The 9,824-nt window shown below is 43.4% G+C and overlaps 1 protein-coding gene across 2 annotated transcripts; it reads right to left on the reverse strand.

The window, feature by feature from the left end:
* Positions 1–984: 984 nt before the first annotated feature.
* Positions 985–8,566, reverse strand: gata2a (GATA binding protein 2a). Of its 2 annotated transcripts, none has more exons than XM_054785302.1 (6): positions 8,454–8,566; positions 7,891–8,274; positions 6,758–7,330; positions 4,672–4,829; positions 2,984–3,109; positions 985–2,320 (listed from the first exon to the last, which is right to left on the reverse strand). In XM_054785302.1, exons 2-6 carry the CDS (start codon positions 8,117–8,119, stop codon positions 2,021–2,023), a joined length of 1,386 nt encoding a protein of 461 aa, XP_054641277.1. In that variant the 5' UTR covers positions 8,120–8,274; positions 8,454–8,566; the 3' UTR covers positions 985–2,020. The 2 variants fall into 2 exon arrangements, with proteins under 2 accessions (XP_054641277.1, XP_054641278.1); XM_054785303.1 differs by having other exon boundaries at positions 989–2,320; positions 4,672–4,817.
* Positions 8,567–9,824: the final 1,258 nt, after the last annotated feature.

A 9,824-nucleotide genomic window follows, 5' to 3' on the forward strand; every position in this document is an offset into this window, starting at 1 on the left:
TGCATTTGAAAGACAAAACAAAGCAGCATCTTTATAAAGTCCTCGCTCACCATTATTTAAAATTGGAACGTAGCAAGCCTGTGGGAAACCCCGGCAGATCAACCTCTGCAGCAGATGTGAACAGGGTGGAGAGTTCAAGGAGGGGTAATAGTCAACTTTTAGTTTGAACTCTTTAATCGGCTGGTTTGTCTCTTGGGTGTGTGAGGGCACACTGAACTCTGTGATGATGACCTCTAATTGGCCCTCATCGAGCAGACTCATTAATCGTTGGCTCTGCTCAAAAACTCTTCAGCCCAGTATTTTACTGTAATCTTCCAAATGGGAGAAAAGAGGAAAAAAAATACCAACAAAAATAGAGAAACCGAGAAGAGTTGCCAACAAATAGTACAAAGGAGAGGGGGAGTGCAAAAGCATGAACAAAACAAACAAAAAGAAAGAAAAAAGGATGAGATGAGGGAGAAACAGTCGACGCCTGCTTCCTGGCAGCCTCAGCTGCGTGCACATCTGTGTGTAAATGGTCGGAGCAGACCCCCACGTGTTTGCTCAGGTCGCCTGATTGCCTTTCCTTCCTCTTCTCTATCCCGCTAAAGACCCGCTGTCCTTCCTCTCACTCCAATCACCGCAGCCAAGAAAGAGGGCGGCAGGCACAGGGAGTCAGAGTGACTCCCACTGAACTTTTGTCATGACTCAGTATTCGTTGCAGTAAATTCATATAGTTATAAAAAAAAAAAAAAAAAAAGGGATATGGTGTGTGGTATCTGGTTAAATCATGGATAAACTTTGTGTTTGTGTATGCAAGAATGCAGTGTATGTGTTTGTGTCTGGAGTCTACTGTCTGGGTACAGGGTAGAATGGGCCAGCCTGGGGCTCAGCTCCACAAAGAGGCCTTCTCTTAACAACGTACCATCACAGTTCGAGGAGGAGCCTGACCAAACCGTTTCCACGCTTTAGGGATCACTTTTGATTTTAATAATCAAGCCGTCGTCATCGTTTCTATGGCTATATAAAGGCACTTTTACATCAAGCCTATTTAGTTCCGATTTTTTCTGGTCAAGGTTCAGAGGCGTGAAGAGACAACTCTACAAGGTGATGTGAAAGCACTGCTCACTCGTCCCGATAATCGCCACTGCTGTCATGGAAACATCATTGTGCAACACCATACCTGCAGACGCAAAGTTTAGACCAATAAATGTGGTGAAAGAGAGGTTTAAGAAGCGGTGACATTGTATTTAAGTAATAAACTTTATTTTCTTCACTTTTGTGAGATGGAAAAATGATAAAAACGTACAGCTCAGGGACTTTTTATCTATAAGTCAGTGTTTTCCTTTGCGTCATAACCATAAAACCAAAATCAGAACAATTTTCGTATGTCTTTGACAAAAGCTTAAAGAGTGAAAATAAATTATTGTAGCAATAATTATAACATCAAATATAACAACCATAATAGCAATTAAGTATTTATAAACACTCTATTTACTGTATTTTCTTTCTCCATAAAAGGCCATTATTAAAAACTGGTGAACATTGAGTGGGAACATTGTGTCCAGCATGTGAAGAGCGCACAGGTTTGTGGGTACTGCAGCCTGGATCTACTGCATTGCTGTTTGTGTTCAGCCAGGCTTTACATTTCCAGCACTGAAGCTTCTGTCCACAGTAGTCTTGGCTGGGAAAAGGTGGACAGGGTGCACATACCTCAGAATATATGGAGAAGAGGTGACCTCTCATGGATTTCCTGCGACAGGGTTGAGGTGAGGCGGGTACCAAAGTGACTTAGGAAGAACAAGCAAAAAGAATGACAGGCATCACCATTCTCTCCTTTCTTGCACTTCAAGCTCCTCGCAGAGTCCGCTCTCTGCTCCGTCTCATCAACTCAACTCGCAGTTATTAAGTCCAACTGAGCGCTGCTCGGATCCAACCACTGTACATGACGCGGCAAGTCTGCTCAGCTTCCGCCTTATTATGAGAGAGGGGGGCCTTTTAATGGTAATGGCAACACGGTGGCTCAGACAGGAAGAGAAGTTCAGTGAGGCTCTGCCCAAACCGGAGAGCGGTTGGTGTGGTGGGGGTGACCGAATGAAGGGTGAATGGGCGTGGGAGTCGGCAGCATGTGTCCCGAGTGGCTGAAGGGGGGTAAGTGACCCATGTGGGTCATGTGGCTTGTGAGGCCGGGGGCAGCGCCAAAGGGAGAGGCCTTGTCCTGCATGCACTTGGATAGCTCTTCGAAGCCGTCCCCTGATCGCTTGTTCCTCTTGGACTTGCTGGACATTTTGCGGTTGCGTGTCTGGATGCCTTCTTTCTTCATGGTCAGTGGTCTGTTGACCTGTGGGGAGCAGCACATTAGCTCTACATGTCCCAGACAAAAGCTGCACTGACATCATGAATACTGCATTTGAATTGTGCTTTTACTTCCAGTGCATGAACCCACACAGTATTTAAACAATAAATATACCTCGTATTACTTTGTTCTTTTTGGATTTGGATTCCATGTGTCAAACCCAAATGTCTAATTTACAGCACGGTGCTATAAATAATGAGTAGCTGTTTTGCATAAATTATAGTTGCATTATAAGGTGAGTCAGGGGCGTGTTTGGCTTTTGTCTAATTCAAAACACAACAGTCGTCTTGGTCAATTTGAATACATGAGGATGAGGGCCTGGATGGATCTGAAAGGACCAGCCTCAGACAAATCCTCATCAGTGTAACCGACGCCGTTACACTGAATGATGGTCCCACCCCACAGCCTCTCAGGGGAGTAACGCCCCCCATTGAAACAACGATGGATTAATAATAAAAAAAAAAAGGAGGACGACCGGTGGGTTCTGCTCAACAGGGCGAGCTGGCTTTGCTTGAACCTCACAGCTTCTCTGCTCTTAAATCTATACAAGCTGTCCGCCCACTTGACCAGTTAACGACCAGCCCCCGTCATCAACCGCCCCCCTCCCCCCCAAACCATGCACTGTGTGTGTTTTCTGGGGCTACTTACATTGTGCAGTTTGAAGTAAAGGCCACAGGCATTACACACTGGGTCTCCATTCCCATTGCGCCTCCACAGGGTGGTGGTGGTGGTCTGGCAGTTTGCACAGCAGGTGCCTGCACGGCGAGCGGCGGACTGCAGGAGGCAGAGGGAATATATTATGCATTTAAACCAATTCATTGTGGTCAAGAGGGTGCAAAACACAGAATATCACAGTAACCTTACTGGCCAGTAGAAAATAATACTAAAAATATAATAACATTTGAAACATTTTAATGTTTCTTGGAAAATAAAAGTTTTTTTTAGAATGTTTTGCAACCATGATAAGACAAGGATATTTCCTCCTGAAAGTATGTTTTTAAATTCATTATACTATTGTTAGCATTGCTACAAGCCATCTAAAACCCGGTGCCTCGCCTGGCAGTAGGCTCCCTCGTCCATTGCAGATCAATTCTACACACATAATAAGAAACATTAACTTTACATGCAACCAACCCTCTGGGTCTGAGCAGCATCCATGTTTTTTCTTTAAATGAAATCCAGGTGCGTGGTGTTGGAGTTGACCAGCCACACTCACATTTATTTTAATGCAAAATAATAGAATAAAGTTAGCATTTCAGAAAAAGCTTTGCATCCCAATTGTGCACACCGAGAATGATAAACAGGAGAGGAACATAAATCCATGTATTTTCCAATCCCCACCCCTCTCTCGGTCCATCTCTTCACAGCGTATAAGCGGCTCCTCTAGTGTTGTGATAATCTCTTTACAGTATATGTCAGTCTGGCCAGAGAGAATGCAGCGTGCTGGGTGAAGGCGGAAACAGCCGGGAGCCTGACTTCCTTATCAGGGCCGGGCAGATATCCGGATAGGAAACAACTGGATGCCCCTTTGAACACGGCTCTGACAAACACTTGAGTTGAAAATGCAAAAAGCTGCAGCCACATAGGCAGACCCAGTGGAAAATGGAATGGACTTTTTTTTTTTTTTTTTTTTTTGCCTCTGTGGCTAGGGAACAGCTCGGGAAAACATTTCCATTATAAACTGGTAGAGGTTAATGTGTATATCTTATGGAATAAATACATAGCTACATTTCTAATCTTGGTAATTTGCCTTGAAAATTAAAAAAAAGAAAGAAAAAATTTAATCAGCTGTGAATCATTTCTTTATTTTTAAATTCATAATAAAGTTATTAATGATTCAGCATATAAAATATGTTTCCATTAATAAATTGAATAAATAAATTGCCGACAACTGATCTTTTATCTATAATTGGATATATAATTTATTCTTCTATACATTCCAAAACAGTAATATAGAGTACTGTACTTTCTATGATTTGTATGGCCGTATCAAATGTATATTGATTCGTCGTAGTTGCTTCATGGCTATGCAATGGTATCAGCACCATGGCCATTCAGTGTCTCATTTACTCCACCGTGGTGTTAACTGAAGCAACATGGGCATTGGTATCAGTAACAGTATCAGAAGTACCAGCAATAATGATAGCAGGAACAATGGCAATAGTAGAAGTATTGTAGTAGGCCATGAAGGTGGATCATCAGGGGGTGAGAGCAACAAACAATTACCGGAAGATCATAGGGAAAATATAACTTTCCTGGCATTGTGCTGCAGGCATCTGTTTTTTACTCATATTTGAATGCTTTCTCCCATAGTGAAGCATACAAGTAGCACTCACCAGTCTGCGTTTAGGCTTGATGAGCGGTCGATTCTGGCCGTTCATCTTATGGTACAGTCCGCAGGCGTTGCACAGGTAGTGACCAGTACCGTCCCGTCGCCACAGAGGAGTGGAAGTGGCACCGCAGTTTACACACTCACGACCCTCTGCATATAATTCAAGAGGAGACAAGAAGAAATTTTATATAATTAAAAATGTCTGGCTTGGGTGGTTGCACCCCGGCGGCTGTCCAATGCTGGGCTGGTCGGCCCAAGCGGACCTGGATGACCCCTGAAGTCAGGCTGTGTCTTGTTACAACATGTCAGAGTGCGTTTGTGTGTCGTGAATTTGGTTATGGACATCTGTATGTAAACTGATATAGAGCGGGGAGGCACAACGTATAGCCGGACCATGTCCAGAAGTGTCGAACAAGAAGAAAGACACACTATCACATTTTAACTTTATCAACTGAAGGGACTCTGTAAAAAGAAATAGTAGTAAATGTGTTCATGCTTACATGTCCTGTTGACAGCAATAGTGTTTCAACTCACAATCAAACCTGCTCAAAATAAAAACACGCTTTGACTCTTTCCAAATGGCCTGTTGCTCAACTCAAGTATTCCATTCTCCCTAGAGTATCACCTCATTATTGCTGATATAATACCAGCGACACCCAATGTCCCACCCTCGCTCGACAATGGAATCTGACCTGAGCATAAAGCTATGTTCCTTTTGAAATGCATCTTGGCTCTTTTATCCCTCTTTTGTCTTCCCCTCAAGTGTTTCACAAGTCCGGCAAGCACATTCAAGCAGGGTCATTAGCGCTTTAAATATTCATCAGCGAGTACTGATGTCTTATGCAACGTTCAGTGTTGAAATTAAAAAATGGGAAGATGAAAGCTTTGCTGTGAAAAGGCAGGGAAAGAGGAGGGGTCGGGTTTGCGGCTAATTCAACAGGAAGCCACTGTAAGGTATATACGTGTCGACAGCTGAAATGTCAGTGTGGCATTTTCTACACCAATCAATCAACTTTCACTGACGCTGGACATCCACTTTAACAGATAAGCGTCTTTTTAATGTCACAGCCGATGTGTTCCTGATTCAGGCACATTCATTCTATTAAAATGTCACAGTACAACATTTTGGGCCTACAAAAGCTCACATCAGTCAGATAATCTTACTGGCAGCATTGCCAGGGTGGATGAAACAAAAACAATGACGAGTTGTATGATTACACAACTCGAAGCAATTTCTAGGTTTGTTGTTCATTCATTTACAAATACTAATCATGTTCGACTCGTTACAATTTTATTTGTTATTCTGCATTTTGTTTTTAATGATAATAATTGGAATATACACAGATGATGCATGCCCTTCAGCAAACAATGCCATCTAAAGGAGAGAAGCTGCTCCACTGTGGTCTTGTCCACTTTTCTGCGCCATGGCCGTTGCTTAAGAACACAAACAGCAGGACTCTGTCGCCTGTTCTTTGTTAGTGTGTGGAGGCTGCAGGGAGGGGTGGAGGTCGTGATTTGTTCACTTGGAGGTATACAGGATATGGCAGGAGCCAGGGCGTCGTGACTCCTTCATTTTTTTTTTTTGAGTGCAATAAAGGGCACGTTTTTAAAACACACACACACGACACGACGACCACATTATTTATGTCACAATGAAACAACAAAGCTAATTTGATGCACAGGATATTTTACCTCCCTTCGGTACAGAATGATGACAATTATTAAATAGTTACATAAGATGTCGTTCATGTAATTCTACACATGCATCAAATAAATAAATTGCACACAGTGGAGAATAATTGGAAAAAAAGAAGGTGTCGTATCGTGATATGTTAAAAAAAAAGGATAGAATTTTTTCAACTGATTTTTTTTCCACTTTGAGTTTAGCTATAAAATATATTTACGAATACATAAAATGTGTATACCTTGTTTTTCAAAGTATATTAGTGTAACCGTCATACAAATGTTGATCATTTTGCAAGTTATGGAAAGTTCTTTCTATGTTTTATAATTGACGATGTGTTTCTGTGTGTTATGTCCTTTCACTTGCAAGTGGCGTGAAACGTGATAAAGAAACTCGTGAGACTCACCTGAGCTCGACCGGGCTTTGCTTTTGCATTTGGGCGTGAAGCTGGACGAGGAGCCGAGGAGGCTGCCGGGGTGGAACAGACTACCGCTGTACTCGTGTGGGGTATGCAGAGGGTAGCCCGGGTACGTGGGGATTGGGTGGTGCGTGGCCGGGGCCTGGCTGTTCATCGAGGCCAGGCCGCTGCGGAGCGGGCTGCAGCTCTCCATCTTCATACTGTCCGCCAGCGGCACTTGGTACTTGATCGAATCCTTCTCGTCCATCCTGGTCGACGTAGGGGTGGGAGATGTGGGCCCGGGGTCTGGAGACACGTCTTTGGGCGGAGTAGGGGGGAAGCTGTAGAGGTGCGGGCTTGAGTGGCTCGCTGGAGTGAGCGAGGAGACTGGAGCCGTGCCGGTGTTGCTACTACAGGGGTAGCCGGAGCTCGTGGGATGCAGGCCGGGTTTGCTGAAGTGACTCACCGCCCATGCGTTATGGTGGTGGGCGGCGGACAGGGCTGCCTTCCCCGGGTCCAGCCAGGGAATACCGGGGCTATGGATGAGGTGTGGTCGGCAGACCTGGTTCCCAGCGAGGCGAGCTGAAATTGCAAATATCTTACTCATATTTGTTTTTAACTAATGCATTGAAATTGTATTAGAAAGTACCTGATGAATTATCACATCTACTCAAAGTTAACATTCGGAAAATACATATCTCCAGTTGTTCATTATCCGTGACAACGCCTATAGAAGATTGGATGAAACAGAAATGACTCCCAGCGCATCCAAAGCAAAAAAAGTGTCTTCTTCTCAGCTGCAGCCCTCGGAGTAAGGATTGTTATTAGTAAATTTGCGGTTTTTATTTTATATCCGGGAAGTGCCTCTCTCTCTCTCCCTGCCCCAGCAGAGAGGGGTTAAATGACACACTTCCCTTTCCTCTTGCTGTCATAGAAATTCCTTTTATCTTGCTGAATATAGAGAGAAATGTCACCAAGAATGTTTGGACCAATTGCTTGCATGCTGCGTGAATTATTATTTGTCTAAAAACAACTCTAAAATTAATTGGTAGTGAATACGCTTCCGTTGACTTAAAATAAATGTGAATTTAATTTTCCCCCGTCGTGAATCTCCAATAACAAAAAAAGAGCGAGCATCTTACCGTGCGCTTGGCTGTAGGTGACCCTGGCCCGGGAGTTGGTGTAGTATGGGTTTCCTTGAGAGTCCAAGTGGTTCAGAAACATGTCTACTTCATCTTGGGGCAGTAAAGGCGCCATGGGCTCCATGTAGTTGTGGCTCAAGCTGTGGTGATGAGAGTCCGGGTGCTGGCCGTTGAGCACGGCGTGGTGGTGCGCCATCCACCGAGACTGATCTGCCGCTGCCACCTCCATAGCCGAGCCGCTCTGTGCTGGGCTTTATACGCTCAGGCTGGGTTTGCCCTCCAGTGGAAGTTTAATCCTCTTGATAATATGGTCCCCGTGTTGTGTTTATTAAATTCACAAATAGAATCCTCAGACAACACGGTCTTCTTTTTCCTCGCGGTTATCTACAAGGGAGAAATCACGTTATTTAAATGTAATTTTAAACACATGGGTTTCACCCTTTATAGTTATAATAACAGAAGATCAAATAGACGTGGCATAAAATCACCCTCCCCGAAATGAGTACATAAAAATAGTGCTGTTTTCTCTCCGCAAGAAAAGACAAAGGTGTCTTGTTGGCTACCTGTTGCGGTTTTCGATCAGCTGACTGCAGCTTGGACGTGTCAGCCTCCTGATCCGTGCACTGCTGGGGATCATTAATGAGATGTGGCGCGGACTCATGCGGCTGGCGCCAGTAAATTCCCATATCAAGCTACGGGAGGCGGGGCCTCGCTCTCAGCCAATCACGAGCCGCGCCGCCGCAATTGGCTCCCTGCGTCCTCGCTCTTTTTCTATGCCAATTGAAGTGAAAGACTTCTCAATCAGCAGTGTAATATCTCCTGTCTCTCTGCAAGCTTCACAATGACGACGCCGATAATCGTTTTAGCGCTTTAAGACAGACATTTAACATGGCTTGCGAGCACATTGCTGATCCTAACTAATATGATTATTTAGAAAATGTAATTCCACACAAAGTCGCCGCTGTACCTTTGTGAACCAATCACTAAAAGGCACAGCGTAATGACATCTTAGATATTTTAACATCTCTTTCCAACCCACTTGCAAAATATTTTGAATCACTGAAATGACTGAATTAGCCATACAACGCAGGCGATAATTGTACGTATTGTTTTGGCAGAGTTTTTTTTTTTAGCACCTCTAAAACCAACAGAGGAGGAGTCGATTTATGACCTCTCATTCTGGCTCATTGTTGAGGGCGGCTAATTGTCTATAATAGTAGCAGAGCATTCTACTTGTGAAAACAGAGGTTTTGTCTCTGGGACAGGGCTATCAAAGACACTTTGCATACTAATGGCGTCCTTTTCTCTGCTGCTGGCACCAGTGATGGGTGCAAGGCCTCACCTATATGCTGTCCATCAAATCGTGTCTCTAAAGGCCCTCATTCAAAACTTTTTCTTCACAGACAAGTCAAAAGTTCAATAAACGTAAGCTAAAATAATTATTGTTAATCACAGCCTGTTAACAATGAAATTAGGGTGCAACAGTATACAAAATTCAGTTTAATTTGATGGTTTACTATCATGGTTCCATATGTTCTCAATACAAAAGATACATTTTTAACGTGTAGTGTATTGAAATTACCAACATTTGTTTCAACTCAAGAGTACAATTTTAAATTAAAATAAATTAAATGTACACTCCTGATCAAAATTTTAGTACCAGTTGAAAAATGGCAAGAATTAAAAAAAACAATGAGGAAGCAATTTATTGCAAACAACCATTGCAGTGAAATAGGCTGATCAAAAGTTTAAGACCATAGACTGTAAAACCCCAAATCTTGGCAAAAATGCGGATCCAGTGTCATTTTCTGTCAGGTATTCACACTCTCATTATCTCTTGATGGCAAATGCAAAAAATATTTGTCTTTGAATGCAGTCGCATTGCTGAGCTGCATAAGCAAGGCCTCTTGCAGCGTGCCATTGCTGCTGAGGTT

This window comes from Dunckerocampus dactyliophorus, chromosome 8, assembly GCF_027744805.1.
Source record: "Dunckerocampus dactyliophorus isolate RoL2022-P2 chromosome 8, RoL_Ddac_1.1, whole genome shotgun sequence".
Taxonomy (NCBI): domain Eukaryota; kingdom Metazoa; phylum Chordata; class Actinopteri; order Syngnathiformes; family Syngnathidae; genus Dunckerocampus; species Dunckerocampus dactyliophorus.